This window comes from Eleutherodactylus coqui, chromosome 11 (genome assembly GCF_035609145.1).
Source record: "Eleutherodactylus coqui strain aEleCoq1 chromosome 11, aEleCoq1.hap1, whole genome shotgun sequence".
In the NCBI taxonomy this organism is placed as follows: Eukaryota; Metazoa; Chordata; class Amphibia; order Anura; family Eleutherodactylidae; genus Eleutherodactylus; species Eleutherodactylus coqui.
Genome location: NC_089847.1, coordinates 8,139,864 through 8,166,586, shown reverse-complemented (window position 1 = coordinate 8,166,586; position 26,723 = coordinate 8,139,864). Strand labels below are relative to the sequence as shown.

General features: G+C 47.8%; 1 protein-coding gene across 2 annotated transcripts in view; it reads right to left on the bottom strand.

The window, feature by feature from the left end:
- SIAH1 (siah E3 ubiquitin protein ligase 1) overlaps positions 1 to 26,723 on the bottom strand; it is a 41,966-nt gene that overhangs the window by 6,334 nt on the left and 8,909 nt on the right. The window contains exon 1 of one of the 2 annotated variants that reach the window (XM_066584182.1): positions 1,558 to 1,952. The exons of the other annotated variant lie outside the window; for it this stretch is intronic. Coding sequence (XP_066440279.1) covers positions 1,558 to 1,648 — 91 coding nt within the window. The 5' untranslated portion in view covers positions 1,649 to 1,952. Of the gene's footprint in view, positions 1 to 1,557; positions 1,953 to 26,723 lie in introns of those variants that run through there. 2 annotated transcript variants of the gene reach the window in all.

The window sequence follows — 26,723 nt, the reverse complement described above, 5'->3', positions numbered from 1 at the left end:
AATCTGTGCATGCCCGTGGACATGAGGCCCACGTTTGTGAAGAGGCAGGCAGACCACATCTTGTGTGTTTCACCTCAGTTCAGCATATAATGTTGGGAAATGCTCCCATGCACACGCCAAATATAGCCATGGGGTATAATAGACCTGACAAATGCAAATAGTGACTTCTTGACATCCGATCAGGCTGATATATTGTAATGTGGCCAGTTATATTGGTTGCAACAAGTGCATTCATGGGGGGAGGGTTGGTTGGGACTGCAACATACCCATACCGAGTGCATCTGCATAATACAGAAGAAAATGCGTATCAAGTTCCCACAACGTGACAAGCCGCCGTGCCCCAGACACGTCCTACGACTCCTTAATACCACTAACTTTTCTACAGTCTAGCAATTTCAGAGCCAAAGACAGCCGGGACCAGTTTGGAATCACAACAGAACTCCACCCTTCCTGGCACTCGGCAATACTATCAGCCGCGATAACAAAGCTATTCTCATCCACCACCAGCCGGTATGCAGTCAGCGTTGGGTGGATTTCAGATCTGCATTAAACCAAATCCTTTTTTTTTTTTTTTAAAACATTTATTTCAGTTTCTCTTCTCCAAAAATAGAGCAGGGCCGGAGACCCCGAGCTGCGCCCCGCCGCAGGTGTGAAGGCGGCCTTAGCAGAGTCTTCAGCTCCCTTCCATAAATAGCCCTAGGTGTTTGTGAACGTTCAGGCAGTCCTCCTCTACACCTGACAGCTGCACTTGTCCTAGTTGGCCAGACACTTTTATGGCGCACATGCCTTTCAGTTCAGTGATACTTTGTAGCGCACATTCGCTCGGTCTGATCAGCTTCTCTTTATGTTGGAGCGAGAAAGAAAAAAAAAAAAACAAAGAAAACAAAAGCCACACGTTTCCACTGATGGAACAAGCTGCGCCAACAGAGATGTGACCGCTGACCGGATACATTACATGTCCTCTATAGTAACGGGCAAACACTAGGAAACAAACGCTCTAATCGTACATTATACCATTGTGCAGGCTTGTTCACATTTGCGTTATCAACTTCCGTCCGGAGGTTCCGTAACAAATCAGGCATTAAATGCAGAACACAAAAAGTTGGGCATGAAGGACCTTTATGTCCGGTAAAATGACAGGACGGCTGACCGGACACTGAACGGACCCCATAACAGTCAGTGGGGTCTGTTTGGTGAGGTCATAATACGGATCTGTTTGGCCAGGAGATTCCCCTCTCCCATAAAGAAACGCAGATGTGAACAGTCTTATTACATAGCGGACAGATAATAGCCTCGGGGGAGCTACAAATAAGGACACGAGCGCTCATGATGGCCAGGGTCACCTTCCATCAGTGGGGGGCAGAGCACCCATGGATCAGGCCATACACACAGCAGGCGCCACATTCTACATGTTACAGCTAGATCCAATCCAGAGATGCCCAACATGACTGTCACACATACAAGGCCACCACACTGGAGACCGTCAGCAAGGATCCATGCTGGGGTGGAGGGGTCGCAGGCAGCTTTGCAGCGCTCTCCTCCTCTCTGCAGCGTTACCTTTGCGTTTTTTCGGGTCACTCCCGGACAGGCATGTGAAGAGCACCCCTTTCCACGAGTAGAGCACGCTGTGGGTCGCTTTGCCAGTCATGGGTTGGACAGTTCATAGCGGAGCCCCCTCCCCTGGTGAAGCCTCAGCAGTTGTTGGGGAGGAGGGGGTGAGGTAAAGCAGCAGAAATAGCCCCGCCGGTGCCCATGCCAGCAGCTCCGTCCTGCACCGCTCACATTCCAGCAGAGGCGGCCCCGGGGACTGCCCGCACCCACACGCCGACCCTGCGCTCCGGCAACCGCACTGCAGCCGGCACCGGAGCTCCTGACCCCTCCGCACAACGACGACTCCTCCCTTCCAAGGTGCCTCCCCAGGACTCTCACTGCAGCTCGGCTCCCAGCACCGACCACACCCGCAGCAGAGCCGGCACGCATGCGTCGTCCCCTGCCCACTCCACCAAGTCCCTCCCCGGCTGCTACCATCAGCGCACTAGTGATGGGTCTACGAGTCTATCCGAGAGCCGGAAATGGGCTGTAACCCCTTCACTGCTGCTGAAGTGACCTGTACTCATAGAAGGGAGGACGATTAGTCAGGAGCGGAAGGGTTAAATAATGTAACCCTACAACGGCCACCCAGTCCTGCAGGGCGGGGAAAAAAAGCACATTATATATTGGGACCCCGCTGAGGGATGTTTGACAGACAGCTGATGGACCTTCTGCAGCGACAGGAAGCAGCATTGTATGTTCATGCGAGTCTTCCACCCAGGGAAGTGCAGTCTATGGAAAGCTTATGTCATGGTTTATCACATCCAGTCCAAGTCTTCTCCAGGGGCCGATAAACATCGCTCAGTGTAAAACCACACCCCGACTGAACGATCAAAAAGAATTCCTTCACCATTCAGTTTATGGGCCCGTGTAAACAGGCAGGATCATCTACCAGCGACTGCCTGTACATGGTCAATGATCCCCGACCATTCCGCCTCCATTCACTAGCATTCCTGTGTAAAAGCAGAACGATCATCGCTGGGACGCCCTGACCGATATCTGCGCCCGACAGGTCATCCGAACGATCATCGCTGGGACGCCCTGACCGATATCTGCGCCCGGCAGGTCATCCGAACGATCATCGCTGGGTCGACCTGACCGATATCTGCGCCCGACAGGTCATCCGAACGATCATCGCTGGGACGCCCTGACCGATATCTGCGCCCCGACAGGTCATCCGAACGATCGTCGCTGGGACGACCTGACCGATATCTGCGCCCCGACAGGTCATCCGAATGATCGTCGCTGGGACGACCTGACCGATATCTGCGCTCGACAGGTCATCCGAACGATCGTCGCTGGGACGACCTGACCGATATCTGCGCTCGACAGGTCATCCGAACGATCATCGCTGGGACGCCCTGACCGATATCTGCGGCCGACAGGTCATCCGAACGATCATCGCTGGGACGCCCTGACCGATATCTGCGGCCGACAGGTCATCCGAACGATCATCGCTGGGACGCCCTGACCGATATCTGCGCCCGGCAGGTCATCCGAACGATCATCGCTGGGACGACCTGACCGATATCTGCGCCCGGCAGGTCATCCGAACGATCATCGCTGGGACGACCTGACCGATATCTGCGCCCGACAGGTCATCCGAACGATCGTCGCTGGGACGACCTGACCGATATCTGCGCCCCGACAGGTCATCCGAACGATCGTCGCTGGGACGACCTGACCGATATCTGCGCTCGACAGGTCATCCGAACGATCATCGCTGGGACGACCTGACCGATATCTGCGCTCGACAGGTCATCCGAACGATCATCGCTGGGACGCCCTGACCGATATCTGCGGCCGACAGGTCATCCGAACGATCATCGCTGGGACGCCCTGACCGATATCTGCGGCCGACAGGTCATCCGAACGATCATCGCTGGGACGCCCTGACCGATATCTGCGCCCGGCAGGTCATCCGAACGATCATCGCTGGGACGACCTGACCGATATCTGCGCCCGGCAGGTCATCCGAACGATCATCGCTGGGACGACCTGACCGATATCTGCGCCCGACAGGTCATCCGAACGATCGTCGCTGGGACGACCTGACCGATATCTGCGCCCCGACAGGTCATCCGAACGATCGTCGCTGGGACGACCTGACCGATATCTGCGCCCCGACAGGTCATCCGAACGATCGTCGCTGGGACGACCTGACCGATATCTGCGCTCGACAGGTCATCCGAACGATCATCGCTGGGACGACCTGACCGATATCTGCGCTCGACAGGTCATCCGAACGATCATCGCTGGGACGCCCTGACCGATATCTGCGGCCGACAGGTCATCCGAACGATCATCGCTGGGACGCCCTGACCGATATCTGCGCCCGGCAGGTCATCCGAACGATCATCGCTGGGACGACCTGACCGATATCTGCGCCCGGCAGGTCATCCGAACGATCATCGCTGGGACGACCTGACCGATATCTGCGCCCGACAGGTCATCCGAACGATCATCGCTGGGACGACCTGACCGATATCTGCGCCCGACAGGTCATCCGAACGATCATCGCTGGGACGACCTGACCGATATCTGCGCCCGGCAGGTCATCCGAACGATCATCGCTGGGACGACCTGACCGATATCTGCGCCCCGACAGGTCATCCGAACGATCATCGCTGGGACGACCTGACCGATATCTGCGGCCGACAGGTCATCCGAACGATCATCGCTGGGACGACCTGACCGATATCTGCGGCCGACAGGTCATCCGAACGATCATCGCTGGGACGACCTGACCGATATCTGCGCCCGACAGGTCATCCGAACGATCATCGCTGGGACGACCTGACCGATATCTGCGCCCGACAGGTCATCCCGTGTGAAAGGGCCCATAAGGGTAAAAAAGGATTTAAAAAAAAAAAAAAAAGGTGATAAATTAGAGGGTAAGAAACATTGAGCGCCGTTGTTGAGGCCTCAGAGTTCAGTATGACCCCTAACACTCCATCCTGTAACACGGGGATTGGCAGCCCATCCAGTTCCATACAATGCGGATGCCAACTCTCTCACCACCGCCACCCACCAGCAACAGCTAGAATCAGCCATAGGCCGGCTCACACGGCCGTAAGTGTAAAACGCTGCAGGATCATGCAGCGGTTTACAATGTTTTTCAGCTGTGAGTCCGGCAGTGAATCTGCGTACTGCTACATATGGCGACGAAGTTGTACCAACGCATCTCACGCACGCTGGCATTAGCGGTAAGCCGTTTTTTCTTTGTTTTTCTTTCCTACTCCATCGTTCAACAACGGTGCATATATTCCGTTCATATACAATATAACTGCGTGTGTACATACGTGCCCATACAGAACAGTTGTCTATTGTATATGTGCGGCAAAATAGAACATTGGGCGCAGATTATACAATTCAGACACACTAAAGTGAGCAGAACTGCTAAGAGCAATGTGATTGCCTGCGAGTTACCGTGTTGCACACGGGCGTACAGGGCCCACGTAACACGCAATTCAAATAAGGTCATGCGAGACCAGCCTAATTGTAAACATAACGGGAGCAACCAGTGTCCGGCAGCTGCTGCCAAGGCAAATGGGACCACATGCACCCACATCAGAAGAGGTCTAGGGGCACATGACGAGAACATTATTCTTCCTCTTTAGGCTGGCTGCACACGGGCATACTTGCATTGCAGAAGCCAGAGCGGGCATCCAGATTCCGCAGCAAAGACCGGCCACAGCATGCAATGGAAAAAACGCTTTATCCTGCACCCGAGGAATGAGAGAAAAGAAAAAAAAATATCGCAACATGCTCCATTTTTAAGCAGATCGCAAATTTGCATTGTGGGAGGGTCACGGGACATGCAGTATCGCCTAGTGACGGCGCGGGAAGGTCTGTACTGCGCAAGTCCAGCTAGCTCAACCCACCGTACCCTCCAGCTATTAATTGACTGACTATTAGGGCTCATACCGTGTATCAAGCGCACACACCTGTGGTGGACACAGCGTATCAATACAGAAGGGAAATAAGTCGCAGCATGCTTCATTTATCTGCGTACCGCGCAGCGTGAGGCCTATACATTTGTATAGGCAGCACAAGATATGCTGTCCATACAGAATACATTGCATATGGGCAGCGTTTTTATACGCATCACCGATCTGAAACAGCGGGGAAAAGGGGGGGGGGGGGGGGGGAACGAAAAGAAAAAAAAAACAACCACACAACAGCACGTCTGATACACAGGCATGCACAGTACACACGCAGCCATACACAGTCTCTGCCGCCAGGGCATAAGTTAGAAAGTGGGTAAACCGCTGCGGGGACCCTATCGTGAGATGCCTGCCATTGGCTGGAGGGTGGGGTGGGTGTGGCTCGGCTGGAGCCAACTGACCACTTTTTGGACGCATTCAAAGACGTAACATTTTTCTTTTTTTGGCAACGGTGCCGCATAAGGGTTTGTTTTTTTTGTCGGAGGAGTTGTAGTTTTTAATGGTACCATTTGTTAATCCGGGTGACAAGGTGTTCACTTTCTATTCCCTTTTTGGCAAGGCGAGATGGCTAAAATAGACAATGGTCTGTTTTTTTGTAATTTTCTCTTAATGACCTGCACAGTCCAGGTTAAATAACGTACTAACTTTTTGGGGGGGGTCATTACGAACACAACAATACCACAATATTTTTAGTTTACGTTTTTTTTTGTTTGTTTTTTTAAATACTTGAACTTTTTATTTTGGTCCCACTAGGGGAATTGATTATCACCATATTGTATCATTCTTCTAATGCAGTACTATACTTGAGTATAGCAGTGTACCAGAATGGCTATGAAGCTCAGCCAGAGCCTCATAGGCCACTGTAGCTGGCTGACCCAGACAGTATATTCAAGCCTCTGGGTGCCATAGCAATCCATTAGGACCGCATGAACCATATCATGGGAATCCAATGGGTGAGAGAGCCCCCTCCCTCGGTCAGCCTTTTACAAGCTGCAGGGTTAAACAGCAGGGATCAAAGGTTTCTTCAGTCCCCACTGTTAGAGCAAGTGCCAGGCTGTCATCTGATAGTCAAGCACCTGCTCCCCCGACCACAGGAGACCTGCGCCAGGCTTCTGAGGCAGCCGCTATCAAAAGCCGGGACTGCAGAATAAAGACCCTTAATGGCCAAAGTCAAAAGATGTATGGGCGGTCGTTAAGGGGGACCGCAGCAGGTGTCAGACTATTGATCAGGGCGGTGGGAATATGGACCCTACAGCTCTACTAAATGAGGGGCTACAACTTCACTTTTTGCTCAACATAGCCATATGAGGACTTGTATTGCATGACGAGTTGTATTTACTAGTACCATATAACCTTTGTAAACTATTTTTTTGCAAATGCATTAAGGATGGTCTCACCTGGCGTACCTACACTTTTCTGTATTGCCCATGACCACGGATGCTCGCCGGTCACGCGCAGTACACATTTTACAAAAAGTAGGGAAAAATGTCTGCTCCGTTACTAGATGAGGACACTGGTACCCGCGGCCTATCTGCAATGGCCGTTGCAGAAGGACTGCGGGTCAGACCGCTTGCTGCGATTTTAAATCCACACGCAGAAATTACAATAGCCATCTGCTCCTCTGAGCGTTCGTACAAATGTTCTATTCAATTTGTGTGTGTGGAATACCGCAGATCGTCCGTGCGGGTGATGATCACGGATTCCGCAATTGAAATCCGGTTGTGCGGGACTGGTTCAAGGCAGCTGAAATGAGGAAAACAAAAAAAAATCCAGATGCACCATATTTTAACAGATTTTGGAGCATTCATGGTGTGATATAAAAATACATGTTAACCTCCGTCTTTGGGGTCTGAGCCATTAAAACTACCAGGTTTATAGAGATTGTTTGCGTTATTACTTTAAAACGCTTTTTTTTTAATTTTTCCATAGAGTCCTTGCAAAAACTATTTATGCGTTGGTACCCAACTCCTAGTAGACTTGCTAGAATGAACTCCATCCCTGCCATGTGGCGGAGGTGCTGCGGCCTCGAGGGCATTTACCTTCACATGTGGGGTCCTTGCCCCGTTTGTTCTTTCTGGAATGCCATTTATTTTGTTTACACTATAACTAGTAATTTTGTGGCCCCGGACCGGCTGTTCTCTATATACAAGCAGGCTGCCATCCTTTTATTCAGTTCTTATTTCTCATTCCCCTCGTGTAGAGTTTGGCAAAAAAAAAAAAGGAAGTCCACAGGCGAACCTTTATCTGAAGTTATTCATTCTATTAATCATACAGACCATTTAGAAGAAATATTTTCCTATAGATGTTACTAAGACTTCTGCAGATTCTTCTTGGGCTCCCTGCAAAGAATATAGTTGTTTATACTGTATTTTGTTCCCCCGATGGGGCATATGCCTTTTATTGCCATAGTCGAGCACCATAAATGTTATAGTCCCATCAACGGCACAGTGTGAAGGGTTTTTTTTTTTGCAGGTCAAACTGCAGTTTTTATGGCTACCATTTTTAAGCACATATGACTTTTTGATCAATTTTTTTTTCCCGGAAAATTAGTGGAGCGTGAAAACATAATTCTGGATTTTTTATATTTTTTTAAATGGCATTTATCTTGTGAGAACAATATACTCTTGTTTGGGCGGTTTCATAAGCTGCGATGGCAATGAAATTTTTTTTTTTTCCGGGCAAAGGCTTTAATTTCATATTTTTTAAATTCCCCTTTAGGCGATATACACGGACAAGTAAAAAGTTGGGCCCAAGATTTTCAGGTACAACTCGCATCGGACAGTGCATGGACACTTGGTCTGTGTGCTCCATGATGTGAAGGACCCCCTACATTTATATGCACTATTCTCATCCATTGGACAAATGGCTATTTTTTTCACTCGGACTATTCATACTAAAAGGAAAAGAAAAAAAGCTAATCTGAATACATCCAAATGAAGGGGTTCTATTTCACCCCCCCCCCCAAAAACGGACGGAAATATTGTTCGTGTAAACGTAGCCTTAGTGGACTTGAAGTTACGATAATTGGAGTATTCTACAATATACTGTAATACCTCAGTTATGCAGTACATTGCCTGTGGCGGCGCTAAATATGTAAACGTGAAAAATACAGTGTTTATTAGGGTTAAATATATGGCAGCCCTGGGAGCTTTCACTACTCCACAGGACTACCAAGGCAACCATCAGCACCCTATGATCGCATCACAGGGGAGTTGATGCAGAGTTGGTGAAGACAAGCCCCCCACCCTGACCGTTTACATGCTGCAGTCAGGATCGATAGACTATGTAAGCTGTCAAAAGCCGCGATTGGAGTTAGCTGACCATGGCTGTTTGCAGCAGGTGTCAGCGGTAAGAAGCCGGCACCCCGCTGGATATGAATCAGGTTCGGCTTCCAAGCCAGCTTCATATTCACCCCTCACCCATGTAATGTACATCACACTCAGGGAATGGTTCTCCATAACTAAAATATTGATGTCCGATGCGCAGGACAGGCGATAACTATCAGATCAGTGGGGGGTTTGCCAATCAGCAGTTTGAAGAGAGCAGCCAGCAACGTCACATTCAGTTTTAGCTGCTATACCAGGTATCACCGCTTCGAAGTGTGTGGCATGTTACTTGGTATGTAGTGAATTGGATCCTCTTCAACAAGCTGATGGGCAGAGGTCCAAGGCAGCTGACCATCTATGCTTGGTCCAACTGCTAGGACCCAAACAGATCACCAGAACAGGGGTCCCCATCTCCACTGATAAGACTACGGCTAGTTTTAATAGAGTAGCAGTCAAGCGTGCCTCCTGCGGCTTGGCTTCATTCACCATCTATGGCACTGACAGAAATAGCCAAAAAGTGTAAAGGAAGAGTAACAAAAGTGAAGTTTGTGAATAAACACAGTTTCAGCTCACTGTATATTTCACATCATCTGGCCTGGATTGTAAATGAGCAGTGTCAGGAGAGCGGTAACAACTGATATGCCGAAAAACAACTACTAGCATCAAAAGAAAACCCAAGTGTCTAAAGTCAAGGACAGTCCCAACAGTGCGAGGCGATATGGGCCAATCAGGTAATACAGAGCTATGATTAAAGTGATACTGCCCGGATAGTAAATGCACGACCTGCGACCAGTGAAGCAGCGCCCCTCTGACTTGGCTAATTCTAGAAGGCAATTATGAAAAATAGTGAGGGGCATAATTGACATGCAGAATATAAAACCACTTATGGGATTTTGTCAATGCTTCTGAGGCAGAATTGAAAACAATCACCACGTTTTCCCCTATGGACGTACAGGTAGGTTTATGTAGCCCTCGACTTGCTAAGCAGCATCATGTGACTCCTATGACTTACACCTCATCTCCTCTGTGGACACAATCTGCATCAGAAAGGTTTTTGTTGCTCCAATCTCAAATTAAGCAATTTGCACTTACAACTCCCAAGATGCTCCGGGCAATTGCAATTTTACAACAGCTGAGGATCATGATGTAAACCGTAGAAGATCTTTACACCCTGGCAGTGTCTTATTTTCAGGGGAAGGGGGTATAATCACCTGGTCTGCAGCATCCCAATGCCTCGGGCTGCTGGTCTCCGGCAACTATGCGGAAATCTGCAGTGTCCTCCGCGCCGAGATATCCTCTTCTTTCTGGTGACAGCGCTTTGAAAACCTTGCCTCCAGGAAAGCGAGCGCTGTGATTGGATCGAGCGCCAGCCAATCGCAGCCGGCGCTCGATGAGCCAATCACTGCCAGTGATGTCATTCACTGAAAGCCTGTCAATGATAGAGCGCCGGCTGATTGGCTGGCGCTCGATCCAAATCACAGCACTTGCTTTGCTGGAGGCGGGGTATTTAAAGCCCAGTCACCAGAAAGAGGATTTCTCAGCGCAGAGGCCACACCAGCTTGCCGCAGCGCCAGGGACCATCGCCAGGTGAGCATTGATGTTTTTTGTGTTTTCTTTTCCATGTACTTTAGCTAGGGCTTTTTTTTTGGGGGGGGGCGCTTCTATTTCATGGGCAGCAGCCGGCACACAGCAGAGCGGAGGAGACTGCGGAGCAGGTAAGCCGCGGTGGTCACTGCAGGGGCACCGCTTGCATCCTGCTGTCCTGCTGCGAGAGTTCTCGCAGCGGGATCTGACCCGGGCGTCTGCATGAGGCCCAAGAGTCATTTTCAGTCGTCAAAAGGCTCTCGGAGGCTCCTTTGTCTGTAGTGACCTCCCCTAATGCTTGTAGAGCTTGTTGGCCACTAGACACCTCTACGAGACAGAGAAGAAATTTCACCCCGTTACCAGAGTTTGAGAGGGGCGCATTATTGGGATGGGAGAAGCTGGATGCTCGTACCAATGAATCGTTGTGAATGATGAAACTGGATGCTACAAAGTGAAACCAGGTTGTCTTTAGTGATGGATCCAGGTTTAGTTTAAGTGCTGACAACAGCACTGTTCGTGTCTGAAGACCTCGGGTGAGAGGCTCAATCCTGCCTTTGCTGTGGAGCGGCACACTGCCCCCTGCTGGTATGATAGTCTGTCACCCCAAGTAGTGGTAGGAGGGACAATGACAGCTCAGCGATATGTTCAGTACATCCTGCAGCCACATGTGTTCCTCTCATGGCGGCTTCCAAGAGGCAGTAGGATAATGCTCAGCAGCACAAACAAGGGGGTCCCAGGAGCCCCCACAACATTGTCACACTTCCGTGGCTGATCGGTCACCAGATTTATCACCAATAGGACATATATGGGACCATCTGGGAGGCAAACTTCCACAGACTATGGAGTTTGCAGGATCTAGATGTTCAGTTACAGCACATGTGGAGCGATATACTGCAGGATACCATACAGAACCTATATACTTCTATGCCTGTTCGTATCACATCTTGTATCCAAGCTACAGGCAGTCCAACAGGGTACTAGAGGCTCCATGCCTGCTTGTATCACACCTTGTATCCAAGCTAGAGGTGGTACAACAGTACTAGAGCCTCCATGCCCCTCTGTATCACATCTTGTATCCAAGCTAGAGGCGGTACAACAGGGTACTAGAGCCTCCCTTTAAACAGTCAGTTTTCCACAATAAGCGTTTTTTTTCTCCGATATTGTATTCCCTTACTTATATCAACGTTACAATCACAGTTTTGTTCCATTTGACAACTTCTAGGTGCTCGTTTTGTGTTTTTTTTTGGATAATGAGTATATAAAGACAATGGGGCATACTCTTTGTACACAACTTTTAGGGTGTACAAGTCGCAGTTTTGGTGAATGAACTAAAATTGTCACATTAGAGTTTTTTTTACGCTGGGATTTGCTTTTATTTTATTTTTTTTAAAAACCGTTTGCAGGGCCTAGCTTAAAGGGGTTTTCAGATCCTTTTTAACTGGTGACCTATACCCTGAATAAGTTATCAGTAGTTGACCCTGTTCCTGACCACGGTCCTGAGCAGAGCGGTGTTCGACTTCCGACTGACCACTGATGACGACATTTGGCCCAATGGACTGACAGCGTGTTAAACAATCAGCTGATTGACAGGGGGCCCCGATTGACCCCCCCAAATTATGAACTACCGATGGGCTTATCCAGGGTGTAGTCACAAGCAGCCCGCCAGAAACTGGCGTATATTATAACAGAAACCAACATGTTTCCAGATGAGATAAATGTATTTAGAGCCTTGTGCCTCTTAAAGGGAACCTGTCACCAGGTTCATCCTGACCGAACCCCAAGCAGCATGTGCCTTGGACAGATATGTACAGTGCCTCCATGCAAGCGTTATTGTGAAACGCTGAAACGCTTCAGAATATATACAATTGAAGTCTGATTGTTTGATTCAGGAATGGAGCTCAAGTAAGAGACGGGCCACGCCGGGCTCTCACCGGCCCCGGCATGTTGACTAACAGCTCTATCCCTATACACAAGCAGGGAGACTCTGACGTGGCCGGTCTGACTCCAGAACAAAGCAAACCTCAAAGTGTGTTTATTCTGAACTGCTCCAGCCTTTCACAACATCACATGGGGGCGCTGTGCAGGTCTATCCCAGGGGCAGCCTGAATCTGGTGACAGGTTCTCCTTAATTCATTTGTCACCCTCAGGCCCCTATATAGTTTACTTACACTGGTGTATAAAAACACCCAAGTAAAAGTAGTCCTATGTGTTTGATTTCTCAAGAAAAGTGTAAAATAGGCAACAAACTACTAAAAGAAAAAGGCAGTGAAGTACTAAACACCTATACGTAAATCAATACGTTATGCAAAAAGCAGATAAAAGCAGCAGAGGTGTAGACAGAGAAACTCCTTGCCAAAGAGTTAAATTAACCCTTAACTGTTCACTTATATAAATAGTAAAAAGATTAATATAGACAGTGCTGGCCCTTTAAAAAATAATGTAGGAAAAAAAAAAAATAGTACAGGGTGATAAGGAAAAAGTTATTCGCCAGTCAGGATAAAATGTCAGGTGAAACACAGAGTTATAAAGTAAACTCTTCATTAAAAGGTCACCAACGCAACCCAAGAAGAAGTGCAGAAAAAGATTAAAAATAAATAAAAATATAATATTGCTGGGTCCTGATAGTTCCCTTAGAACCCAGGGGTGTATGCTAAGTAATGTGACAGACAGTTGTTTCTTATTATTTAAGGACTGTATGGTGGCAGGGTCTGTTCTTCTGGATTGGCGCATAGCTAAGGTGGTGCAAATATTCAAAAAGGAGACAAAAATCGAAGACAAACTACAGGCCAGTAAGTTAACTTCTATTGTGGGTAAAATATTTGAAGGGTTTATAATAAATGCCATCCTAGAGTACCTCAATGAAATTAGCTGCATAACTCCGTATCAGCACGGGTTTATAAGAGATCGCTCCAGTCACACCAATCTCACCAGCTTCTAAGGCCTCATCATGTCCACTAGCTATATGGAATTGCTGATTCAGCTGCGGATTCCACCGCGGATTTTGCCCATAGGGAATCATTGGCCATCCGCGGTCCATCAAATTGATTTTTGCTCCCGCGGATAGCATTTTAAAAGAATTGCATTTGCGGATCGGCAACATTGCTATCACACTGATAGCAATGTGTGCGGATATCTGCGTGCAAAAAAAATACCATTTGAAGCAAATCCGCCGTGGAAATCCATGGCAGATTCTGCACGGATTGTATTTTTCTAGTGGACATGAGGCCTAACAGGAGGTAAGTTCTAGACTGGATCGGGGGAGTCACTGGATCTTGTGTATCTGGCCTTTTCAAAGCATTTGATATTGTGCCACATAAAAGGTTGTTCTATAAAATGAGAATGCTTGGTGCGGGTGAGAATGTGTGTAAGGGGGTAAGTAACTGGCTCACTGATAGAAAGAAAAAGTGGTTAGTAATGGTACATACTGATTGGTCAGTTACTAGTGGAGTAGAATCATGGAATGGTACAGTTGGAAGGGACCCCCAGGGTCATCGGGTCCGACCCCCTGCTCAGTGCAGGATACCACAGGGGGCAGTATTTGGCCCCATTTTTAATATATTTACTAATGGGATTGTGCAATAAAATATCAGCAATTGCAAGCGATACAAAACTATGTAGAGTAATTAACAAGATAGGACAGAATGAGGTTAAAAAAAGATCTGTCTACAGTTGCAAATGGATCTGGACACGTTGGGGGCAGAAAAGTGGCAAATGAAGTGTAACTGATAACTAAGGTTCTGCACACGGGCAGGAGATACATGTCACCATTACACACTAAATGGGAAACCAGCGGGGAACACTGGCATGGGAAAGGATTTTAGCTAACTGTAAACTTTATTGGTGCAACAAGTGTCAGGCAGCTGCTGACAAGGCAATTAGGATCATGGGGGGCATCAAGAGGTATAGGGGCACAGGACGAGAACATTGTTCATTATTTTTACAAGTCGCTGGTCAGACCACACATGGAATATTGTGGACAGCTTTTGCCACCGATACTCAAGGACATATCAGAGCTTTAGCAGGTACAAAAGTGCACAACTAAAGTAATAAATGGAATGGGCGGACTACAATATCCAGAGAGGCTATCAAAATTGTGTTTAAAGGGAAAAAAAAAAAAAAGATGGCGGTTGAGGGACGGCCTAATAACTATGTATAGTTATATCAAGAGTCAATACAGAGTCAATACTCCCATCAACTATTTATACGCAGGGCTGTAACAAGGGGGCGCCCTCTACATCTGGAACACTGGTTCTCAATGTGGGAGTTAATGCCCTCTGGGGGTGGGGGCGTTTCTATTTCTTAAGGGGGCGGGGGAACGAAAAAGGGCGACGGGGGGGGGGGGGGGGGTGTGGTGTTGGAACATAAAATGGGCGGTAGAGGGGCATTCTGCATTTACTTTGTTGGGTTTTTTCATTTTGTAACTACATTTTTCTAAAAATTAGTAGGGATACCTCGGTTTTCGTCCTGTATCATATATAAAAGGTTTCCATCATGGCATTCCCCCCCCCCCCCCCCCCTCCCCTCCTTTCTTCCTGTATCATATATAAAAGGTTTCCAACATGTTGTCCGCCCTCCCTCCTTTCTGAAACATATATAAAAGGTTTCCATCATATCGGTCCCCCCCCCCCCCCCCCCCCCCACCTCTTTCTTCCTATATCATATAGGCCCCCTGCACACGAGCGGAAATTCTGCTGTGGTATTTTCCGCAGAATTTCCAAGCCTGTGCCCACCTGCATAGGATTGCATTACAAAACGCAGTCCTATGCACACAGCCACGATTTGTCTGCATCAAAACACGCATGGAAAACAAATCGTGGCATGCTCTATTTCTATGCAGGTCTCGCAGAGGACCACACAGAAATATCACTACCGATGCGCTGGGCTCCGCTCTGCGCATAGCGCTGGCTGGGCGGCAGCCGGAACATCACAGAGCTGAACAGACGCGGAAGCAGGTGAGCCGCACTGGTCACTGCAGAGCCGCGGATCGGATCCCGCTGCGAGAATTCTTGCAGCGGGATCCGACCCAGCCGTCTGCAGGCGGCCATATAAAAGGTTTCCATCGTGTTGTCTGCCCCCCCCCCCCCTTCCTTCCGTAACATATATAAAGGTTTCCATCATGTCGTCCCCCCCACCTCTTCCTTCCTGTAACATATATAAAGGTTCCATCATGTCCCCCCCCCCCCCCTCCAACCTCTTCCTTCCTGTATCATATATAAAAGGATTCTATCATGTTGTCCGCCCTCCCTTCTTCCTGTAACATATATAAAGGTTTCCATCATGTCGTCCCCCCCACCTCTTCCTTCCTGTAACATATATAAAGGTTTCCATCATGTCGTCCCCCCCACCTCTTCCTTCCTGTAACATATATAAAGGTTTCCATCATGTCGTCCCCCCCACCTCTTCCTTCCTGTAACATATATAAAGGTTTCCATCATGTCCCCCCCCCCCACCTCTTCCTTCCTGTAACATATATAAAGGTTTCCATCATGTCCCCCCCCCCCACCTCTTCCTACCTGTATCATATATAAAGGTTTCCATCATGTCCGTCCCCCCCACCTCTTCCTTCCTGTAACATATATAAAGGTTTCCATCATGTCGTCCCCCCCCACCTCTTCCTTCCTGTATCATATATAAAGGTTTCCATCATGTCATCCCCCCCACCTCTTCCTTCCTGTATCATATATAAAGGTTTCCATCATGTCCCCCCCCCCCCACCTCTTCCTTCCTGTATCATATATAAAGGTTTCCATCATGTCGTCCCCCCCACCTCTTCCTTCCTGTAACATATATAAAGGTTTCCATCATGTCGTCCCCCCCACCTCTTCCTTCCTGTATCATATATAAAGGTTTCCATCATGTCGTCCCCCCCACCTCTTCCTTCCTGTAACATATAAAGGTTTCCATCATGTCCCCCCCCCCTCCAACCTCTTCCTTCCTGTATCATATATAAAAGGATTCTATCATGTTGTCCGCCCTCCCTTCTTCCTGTAACATATATAAAGGTTTCCATCATGTCGTCCCCCCCACCTCTTCCTTCCTGTAACATATATAAAGGTTTCCATCATGTCGTCCCCCCCCGCACCTCTTCCTTCCTGTATCATATATAAAGATTTCCATCATGTCGTCCCCCCCACCTCTTCCTTCCTGTAACATATATAAAGGTTTCCATCATGTCGTCCCCCCCCACCTCTTCCTACCTGTATCATATATAAAGGTTTCCATCATGTCATCCCCCCCACCTCTTCCTTCCTGTAACATATATAAAGGTTTCCATCATGTCGTCCCCCCCACCTCTTCCTACCTGTATCATATATAAAGGTTTCCATCATGTCATCCCCCCCACCTCTTCCTTCCTGTAACATATATAAAGGTTTCCATCATGTCGTCCCCCCCACCTCTTCCTTCCTGTATCATATATAAAGGTTTCCATCATGTCATCCCCTCCACCTCTTCCTTCCTGTATCATATATAAAGGTTCCCATCATGTCGCCCCCCCCACCTCTTCCTTCCTGTATCATATATAAAGGTTTCCATCATGTCGCCCCCCCCACCCCACCTCTTCCTTCCTGTATCATATATAAAGGTTTCCATCATGTTGTCCCCCCCCCCCTTTCTTGTAGCATATATAAAAGGTTTCCACATCTTCTCTTCCACTTCCTTCCCCATCATATATGAAAGGTTTCCACCATGTCGTGCCCCACCTCTTCCTTTCTGTAATACAAATATATAATTATACACATACAACCCCCCCCCCCCACGCTCCTTCCTAGTTCATTCATTTTTTTAATTACATATAGGTTTCCATCATGTGTCTGCCCCCCCCCCCCCTTCCTATATCATTGATAAAGGTATGTCTTGCCCCCGCCCCCCGTATCTATAAGGATTTTCATATGCAGTCTGCTCTATTTTAGTGCGTTTTTTGGTACGCCGTTCGAAAATGCGTTAAAACGCCACATTTTAACAAACTGTGTAAGAGTGGCCTAAAGGTTTCTGTCTTGCCCCCTCCCTCCTGTATCATATATAAAAGGTTTCCATCGTGCCTTTTCTCTCTCCTCTTGTAACATAAAACTTTCCATCATGCCCCTCCGTCTCCCTTCTCCACACAGGCTCTACAAATTAAGTCCAAGTCTTTCCTTGATAGTTTTGTTCTCGAGACCTTCCAGCATTGCTGTAGATGGTCTTTGGACTCGTTCTATTTTATCAATGTCTTTCTGCAGTGAGGAAAAAAAATAAATCTGAGAACCCCTTCACTAGTTCATAAAACAAGAGTATCTCAAATCTAAAGTGACCCTTGCTGAAATTGCAGAAAATCTCAACATAAAGCCCCTTCCCCATGCTGGGGCATAGGCATTCAGCTACCTACCCAACCCTCACTTGACTTCTGCCCCTTTGTGGTCAATGGCAGGGTCAGTAAATACCTTAGGAAGGTTGCCTCATCTGCAAAAATTGACACTGGTTGTTTTACCTGTAGTTTTTTCCCTCTGCACCTTCTTCAGCACCCCACAGACCTGCTATAGATAAAACTGCTCTGCCCGGTACATAGAGGTGCACGTCTTAGGACATCTACCTTCCATCTTGCAAAGAAAGGCCGTTGGCTGAACTACCTGCAGGACACCTGATCTAAGCTTCAGTAACATTACTCTGCAGCCAAGTGGGAGCGCATCGGAGGAGCTGCAGATACACAAGGCAGGCTGGCGGATGCTGCTATACTGAAAGCCATCATCTGGCTGCATCGCCTTATAATGTGCAATGCAAGCTCTCCTGTCAGGTCTCCATCTGTTCTTCACTGCTGCAAAACAGAAATGGAAAGTACTGACAACAATCTTCCTTTTTCGATGCTGCACCACTATGGTTACCTATGGATGTCAGTTCTCAGGTCTCGGTTTTCATCGTTTTATGCCACTACTGCCTGACAAGTCACTTTCAGTTTAAACCTGCACAAAACGTTGAGTAATGCATTATGTATACAGCCGTATTGTGTTGTACTGGTCCAGAATACGGAGCCCATATTGTATCTATACGTTATTATACAGAATACTCCTTATATGCCATATTGTCTCCTAGGGGCACTGCTTGTGGAGGCATCATATGGCAGCACACAAAGTGCCGATATTAGTGTACCTCGACACCACTGGAAGCTATGGGTTTGACAGGAGGAACGCCCCTCTCACACCCCTAGCTCCGGATAGGGTAAAGGTAGAAAGGTCCTAGCAGCACAGTCTGCATACATTTCCCAGCGCTGCTACCTTAGCCTCTGCCTTACTATACTACTTAGCCTTACATTATTACCTGTAAATGCTGCCCTGTTAGGGGTGTAACAAGGCATTTACATTTATTAATGTCAGGCTAAGTACTATAGTAAGGCTTCATGTCCACGAGGACAGATCCGCAGCAGGTCACCCGCACGCGTGATCTGCGCCCCATAGGGATGCATTGGACACCTGCAGGTATTTAAATACCTGCGGATGTCATTTTTCCTTGAGGCGCGGATTGGTGTGCGGGAAAACACCAGCAGCATGCTCCGTTTTAGTGCGGGGACAGCTCCTGCAGGCTTCTATTGAAGCCTATGGAAGCCATCCGGATCCACAGCACACCCACAGCTGAATTCTCCCTCCCCCCCCCCCCCCTTCCTTCCTGTAGCATATATAAAAGATTTCCATGTCTTCTCCCCCACCTCTTCGTTCCCGTATTTATAAACGGTCCCCCCTTCATCATATATAAGAGCGCCGGAGAGCTGGGGGCTCCGTTCTGGACGCCGCCTGTTACCGCCCTTGCGGCGGCTGCAGCATAACCACTCACTTGGGTATGGCCTCCCTGTCTGTACAAGTTTGGGGGGGGGGGGGGGGGGGGGGTTGGGGCTTTCTCCTGGGGATGCTTGACAGCAGTGGCCACTGTATGCCTTTTCTATTACAGTTTACTGGCCTTGCAGGACCTGCTATTAGCAGCCTTTGCAGCCAATCAGCATCAGGGGGTGTTCACCCCCATGTCAATCTCGACTCCCCCAAGAATTCCTGGTGGCGTCAAGATACACTAATACCCAAAGTGCCTTCATGTGCTTTATACAAGGCCACAGGGACAAAATATGCAACACTAAATGGTAAGGATACATATTTTACCATATGTAACAAATCTAACATTACAAAGTAGAAAGTTCCTTTAACCTGACCATAGATATTTGTTTAGAGCCTTTAGCTGCCCAGAGGTGCCAGGCAACAAAGGCAGCCAAAGGGCAGAGCACTCAGCTGAGAGCTGCAACCCCACGAATTCAGCGATCAGGGAGGGTCTCAGTACCCCAACCCAGATTGATCAAAACCTTTGCCATGTGGCTCTGACAGGTCAAAGTTTGTAAAAGGTGCAGTTGCTTTTTAAGTAAGGAGAAGGAAACCAATACAGACCTTTCTGACTAAAGACATCATGTGCAAAGGTGGGGGTGGGGGGGGGGGGGGCACAACCAGAGAGTCAGCTAGTAAAAAACACACACAACCCAGCTGTTCTACATTCCACAACCAAAACCCGACAGCCCCCACAGCTTGTGGGATCAGTCAGAAATGTCTATGACCGACTCTACAGTCCAGCAGTGCCTCAGATATTAACAAAAATGTCTAGAGGAAGCAATTCCAGGACTTTGCAATACTTGGTTTAGGGCAGGATCACATAACCTGTGGCCTGGCCTGGGGGGCACATGCTACCCAGGATGCCAGTCTGTGCAGTCCCCATCTGGTTACAGACATGCTTGTCTGGTGGCTGTTCACATGTTTTTTCCAAATCAGAAGGAGGCGCTAGTGGTGAAGATCACCAGAAGACGTATAAGCACTAATAGCGCCCTCCATCACCATGTCTACAGGCAAAATGGCGGTCTTCTGATCCCTGTATGGCCCTCCAGAAAGGAGTACATGAAGGTGGCCATGCATGTATCCAGCTAACCTCATTGTAATTTATTGCCGTTAGCCGTTCACAACCCTCAGCGACCCTTAGGAGAGCTCCCTCCATGTTTTTCAGTTTTGCGCAGCCTTTTAGTTGTGCGATATCCATGCCAGTATCCGCTCTGACAGCATCAACCATCGGGTCTTTTGGCGGCCAGGTCTTTTGGGAATGATCTGTCCAAGCATTCTAGATTTTTCTAGCGACACTGCTCACATTACATGAACAAAATCCATGAGTCTGAGCCCGGCCATCTTCCCCTCCAGTGATAAATCCGGTTTTATACGATTCAGGACTTTGTTACTCTCGATATCCAGGGCATACGCAGCAGCTTTCACCAGCATCACAGCGCGAATGCATTAATCCTCCCATTGTAATTTATAGGCATGCTTAAAAGGTTTGCCCAGTTACTAGACAACGATGCCCCACAGCTCCAACTCTGCTACAACAAATAGAAAAAGTACCCCCTACATCTTCTCTGCTGCAGGTATCCAACGCTGTAGCCCCACCGCCCTCGCAGTAGTTGATGTGGAAGATGTCATCAATGGAAGTCACTTGATCGCTGCAGCCAGTAAGAGGCAGCAGCATCACCGCCCATTCTCTTGGCATCGGTGCTTACATTCCGGGCATCATGATGCCAGGAGTTCAAAACGGTGACTTCTGGTGACATCTTTTCCAACACCAGGTGGACGGCAGGGCTACAGCGCTGGATCCCAGAGGCAGGAGGAGGAGTACGTTCTTGCTCTGTTATTGTAACACAGTTGGAGCTATAGGAGAATGTTGGACAGTAACCAGAAAGCCCCTTTAAATATCTGGTTATTTCAGTTAGACCCCCCCTCACGCAATCGTTTGTAGAAACGCACGCTGCGTTTTCAGCAGGGTTGGCATGCATTTTACCAGCGTTTACGCTCAGCAAAGATGATCCCAGCCAAGGAAGCTGGGGAAAAAAATAAAATCAGTACTCCCCTAGCTGGCATTGTCCAGGTCCCTGCCACTGTCCTCCAGAGTTCCAGGCAGGCTGTCAGTGCCAACAGAGCATCCTTTACTAGTGATGGGGTTTGAAGACTCAGATTCCAGCTAGCGATTGCTCTGATTGGCTGAGCGTCGCCATTGAATGGCTGTGATTAGTTCATCTTAAGGAACCAATCAGAGCAATGTCTTGCTCAGTCGGCCATGACAAGTGGCCGTCAGCCTGCTTTAAGCTCTGGACAGCGCCTGCTAGGAGAGTAGTATTTTTTTTTTTTAGGTAGCGTAGCTAGCGCTTGCGTTTAGCGCTGCCAAAAACGTGGTACCAAGCTGTGCCATGTTTTCAGCAGCGCTGAAACCGCTGTCCATTGATTTCAAAGAGCGACGCACAGCTGAAAACGGCCAAAGATAGAACATGCATCGCTGTCAAAGCGCAGCGTTGCAGATGCTGCGTTTTGACGCTTGTGTGAGCAGCCCCATTGAAATGAAAAATGGCGCAATCTGTAGCGTTATTTTTCCGTCCGAACAAAACAAAGGAAACGTGACAGAACAGAAGCAAACTGAAGCTTTTTTTAAAAAATTATTATAATTAATGGGGGGGGGGGGGGGGGACTGATCTGTTTTGTTTGTGTCTACAAGGACCATGCGATAGCCTATCAGTGATTAGATCACTAGCAGGAGTTTAAAATCACATGTTTCATTAGGAAAATTTATGAAATCGCAATGGACTCATACATGCAAGTGCGATGCAATTTTAACTCGCCATTGGAAGTAATGGACGAGATTTCTGCAGCCGCAGAACAGGCTGCCACCGAATCGTGAGATAATAAGTTGCCGGTGTAAACAGACCCGTTGAAAAGAATGAGTTCTATTTTCGTGTGAGTTTTTTTGCATCTTGCAACGCCTGAGATCATAGCCCGTGTAAATACGGCCTAAATATCCCCGCGGTGGCGCCTCATATGTTCCCTCCACAAATTATAGCTAGTCGCTGGGATCCCAGCAGCAGGACACCCCGTAATCAGCTTATTTTGGGGGTCACTGCTATCAAGGAGGAGTAGTTCAAAACGGAGAAAAACTTGTAGAGAATGAAACTGCAATGACAATGACAGAACAACTTAAAACTGAACCCTGGAAAGCCCAATATATTAGGATGGCATTTTACTTTCAAGCTTGTAGACTATCAGATTACATCTCCTGGGAATTCAATCACACGCTTGCATACATTTGGTCAGAGGTATGCCGGGTAGGGATTTAATAAGTTTCACTGGATTCAGAAGACAGAATACAAACAATAGACTATAGAGTGCTAGTAACAGTGCACTACTCACAGTAATTGGATATTTGGACTTGCAGATGGCCAATCGGTCTTGGTTACTGGTGTAATACTAATTTCATATAAGAACTTACAAACTGCTATATATAAGCCCCTCACACACCAGCATGAAGGGGGCTGCACAACCATTACAGAGAGTATTGCTGGAACCGCTCAGGAAGTCAGGCCTGCTGTTAGGACAAATGCACAGTGAATTTGTGGCAGATTTGTATGGGAATTGGGTTTCATGGGACCCCACTCACATACAACATATCTAGAACTGGCGAATATTCAGAAATTATGTTTCACAAATTTGACATAAGTTTGCATCTTAAAGGGGTTGTCCCGCGAAACAAAGTTGGGGTATACACTTCTGTATGGCCATATTAATGCACTTTGTAATGTACATCGTGCATTAATTATGAGCCATACAGAAGTTATTCACTTACCTGTTCCGTTGCTAGCGTCCTCGTCTCCATGGTGCCGTCTAATTTTCAGCGTCTAATCGCCGGATTAGACGCGCTTGCGCAGTCCGGTCTTCTTTTCTCAATGGGGCCGCTCGTGCCGGAGAGCGGCTCTCGTAGCCCCGCCCCGTCACGTGCCGATTCCAGCCAATCAGGAGGCTGGAATCGGCAATGGACTGCACAGAAGACCTGCGGTCCACCGAGGGAGAGGATCCCGGCGGCCATCTTCACCAGGTAAGTAAGAAGTCACCGGAGCGCGGGGATTCAGGTAAGCACTATCCGGTTTTCTTTAACCCCTGCATCGGGTTTGTCTCGCGCCGAACGGGGGGGCTATTGAAAAAAAAAAAAAACGTTTCGGCGCGGGACAACTCCTTTAATGAATACTGTCAGCTTGATAGAGATCCGGGAACGTCTGCTTGTGTGAAATGCAAATAATAATCATAAGTCACAGATAAACAGGTCTCAGGAAAATAGCCTAGCATCACGAATGACGCAAACCACCTGAACACAACTGACCACACAAACAGGTCTAGGGATCTGAGAGCTCAAGGCAGACATGCAATATCCTGCGACAGGTATCTCTGCGAGTCGGAGGGTTGCACTCACCTTTAAAAGGAAGTGTATCACCCACTTTTTAACCAATTAAAATCAAGCTGTCAGGGATGGGAGGGGACACAGGGCAGGAAATGGGCATCCAGCGAGTATCAAACACTACTTCCCCAAAACCCTGTTCCCTGACTTTTGAGTAACAGTTGATGGGGTTCCAATTAAATGTCATGCACAGATTGATTTACAGTATCAGGACTGGTTTAGGACACCAATGCCTAAATCTTTTGGGTTATTTTCTAGTCAGGTCTATAAATGCTCTTCCTGCTAGCCACTAAAAAGTTCAGTCCTTGAGGCAACAAGCCTTTGTGCACCCGATTTAGGGCTCATCCACATTTCAGAGTTTTATTTCCCTGCTCCTTTTGGGGATCAGGAAAACAGCACCCCTTATCTAAATGGTTCCATCCTACGACTGAGCCATACGGACTCCAGTATCTAGAATGGGATCCATTCGATTTACGTCCAGAAATCCAGCATTTTGCCGGAGCTTACAGGACAAAATAGTGCAGCTTGTGGTTCTATTTCCGTCCTGTTTTCTAGCGGAAACCAGCAACGGATGAAGCCTCTGACGGGGATATGAATGAACGCTTAAACACAAAATTGGTAGATTTGTATCTCTAAAGCTTTTAGGTGCACGGCTAGTTTTGGATTACAATTAGCCAATATAATGGCACCTTTACACGGAGCAACTATAGCTCAGATAGTCACTCAGAAAGTCACTGGAGGACTAAGGCCACTCACAAATGAATACGGCAAAGCGCCGCAATCTTACTTCCGACCGCATCTCCCTGTGGCCGACAGTGTTTTAGCGCACCCCATCATTATGATGGGTGATGAATTGCTCTAAACAGACTCCGCTTGAAAAATCGCAGCGCTGAAAAACACCGCTATTTCAATAGGAGTGTTATACTGTGATTAACGCAGCGTTAACCGCGGTAAAAAGCACCCGTGTGAGAGGCCTAAGGACGCTTTCGCTATGATGGGATCTGCCCACTTTGGGCTCAGCTTTTGGATGCATGCAGCGCTTCTTCTCCCAGTATTTTCAGCCGCATCTATGACTGAACCCCCAACGCAGATGTGAAACAACCCTAAAAAAGGGTCGTTTATTTTTACATGGAGCAACAAGTGTTCATTAGCAGTTTACAGAGATATCATAGAGGCGAACTCCACACAAATTTGTTCACAAGTTGTTCGAATTATGAACTGTGAATTTACACCAGGCAAATTTTGATCAACCACCGATATATAGGTTTTGTTTTTTTGTTTTTTTTGATGAGCTGAAACAAAAATCGACTAGCGAGCAATCACTAGTCACCCCATTGATAGCCTGTATATGCAAAAAACATTTGCATTCGCTGTTTCAAGTGATTCTGTCACTAGTCATCCCGTCTAAAGCCACCCTGATTTCCCATTTAGACGGGACGACAATGATCTAAACCCCCACACAAGCGCTGACGTCACTGCTGAGGTCATTAGCGTTCGTGCAGAGCGTTTAGACAAGCAGTCGTCATCGCTGGATTTCTGGCGTCCCGCTCAGTGCTTAACCTTCAATGTGAAGCGCTAAGAATTTACAGTCAGCGAGAATCCTGCAGTCACTTTAGTTTGCTCGTTCAAACGAATTTAGAGCGATAATCGTCCCATGTGAATTGCCCTTAAGTGCGATAGTGCCAGCACCCCATGAATACTCAAACTTTAAATCAGGTGAATGCAAAACACGTGAAGGTATATTTTAGCACTTACGGAACAGAGCAACATCACACGTATGCAAATGCTGAATGCAAACTACAGCATCAGTTCCCACTGCATGAATCAATACCTGGAGCACCATCCCGTAGGACTGCCTCTAGGAACTAGCTACTTGTGCCTAATTAGACATCTGGCTCTGCACATCAAACCTCATCTAGGATGGCACTAGTTTTGAACACCAGTAACAAAAAAAAAAAGAAAACTACTGTGGTAATATATTACAGTACAATGCACATTATGCCCTTGGGATGTGTTGGAGCATCTTCCAGGAGCTTAGGTTTATTTTGGGCAAGGTCACAAACTGCACAGAGAAAGTGTCAAATGAACCAAAGAGCTGAATTGTTTCTTTTGTTGCTAGAGAAAGAAGAAACAAAGACAACTAAGTAGTATGTGTACGAGGACATCATGTCACAAGACTTCCCTGCACCAACACTATAATCCAGCACATGCCCAGTGAACGGATGATGCAGGAGACAAAAAAAGAAAATCTGCTGAGCAGATTGTGTTTATTTCGTTGTAGCTGAGCCACAAGATAGCGGAAATAGTTCTGGGATTTTCAGCCTACAGCTACCTCGAGTTTACATGAGGATCGAGCCAAAATCTGACTTGCAATTCTATTCCGATTGAGGAAAACTACATCCTACAAGATGCCTACACGGTGTGACAGAACAAGACCACTCACACATACAGCAAGCATTCACCGGCCTGACAATATGCCAGATTATGTGTCAATAGTACAAGACACCAATCTACAATATATGGCAATAGTCTCCAAGCTTTGGCTCTGCAGATGTTGCAAAACTACAGCTCCCTACATTCGGTAACAGCAGGACACTGTCAAGGGCATGCTGAGAGTTGTAGCTACACTGCTGGAGAGCCGCAGGTTGTGGACTACCACCATATACAGAGCCCTGATGGAGGGACAGCGTAGGGCCTTTCACAGGACAATTAGGCAAATCAAAGGGAATGGCTTCCACCAAGTTGGGGTGCTGGAATCGGCAGGAGGCTGGAATCGGCACACGTGACGGGGCGGAGCTACGCGATGACACGTACAAGGGGGCGGAGCCAGAACGCCGCTGCTGCCGGACAGACCCGAAGGCAGAAGACCCTTCTGCGCAAGCACGTCTAATCGGGCGATTAGACGCTGAAGTTAGACGGAGCCATGGAGACGGGGACGCCAGCGCAGGGAAGGTAAGTGAATAACTTCTGTATGGCTCATATTTAATGCACGATGTATATTACAAAGTGCATTAATATGGCC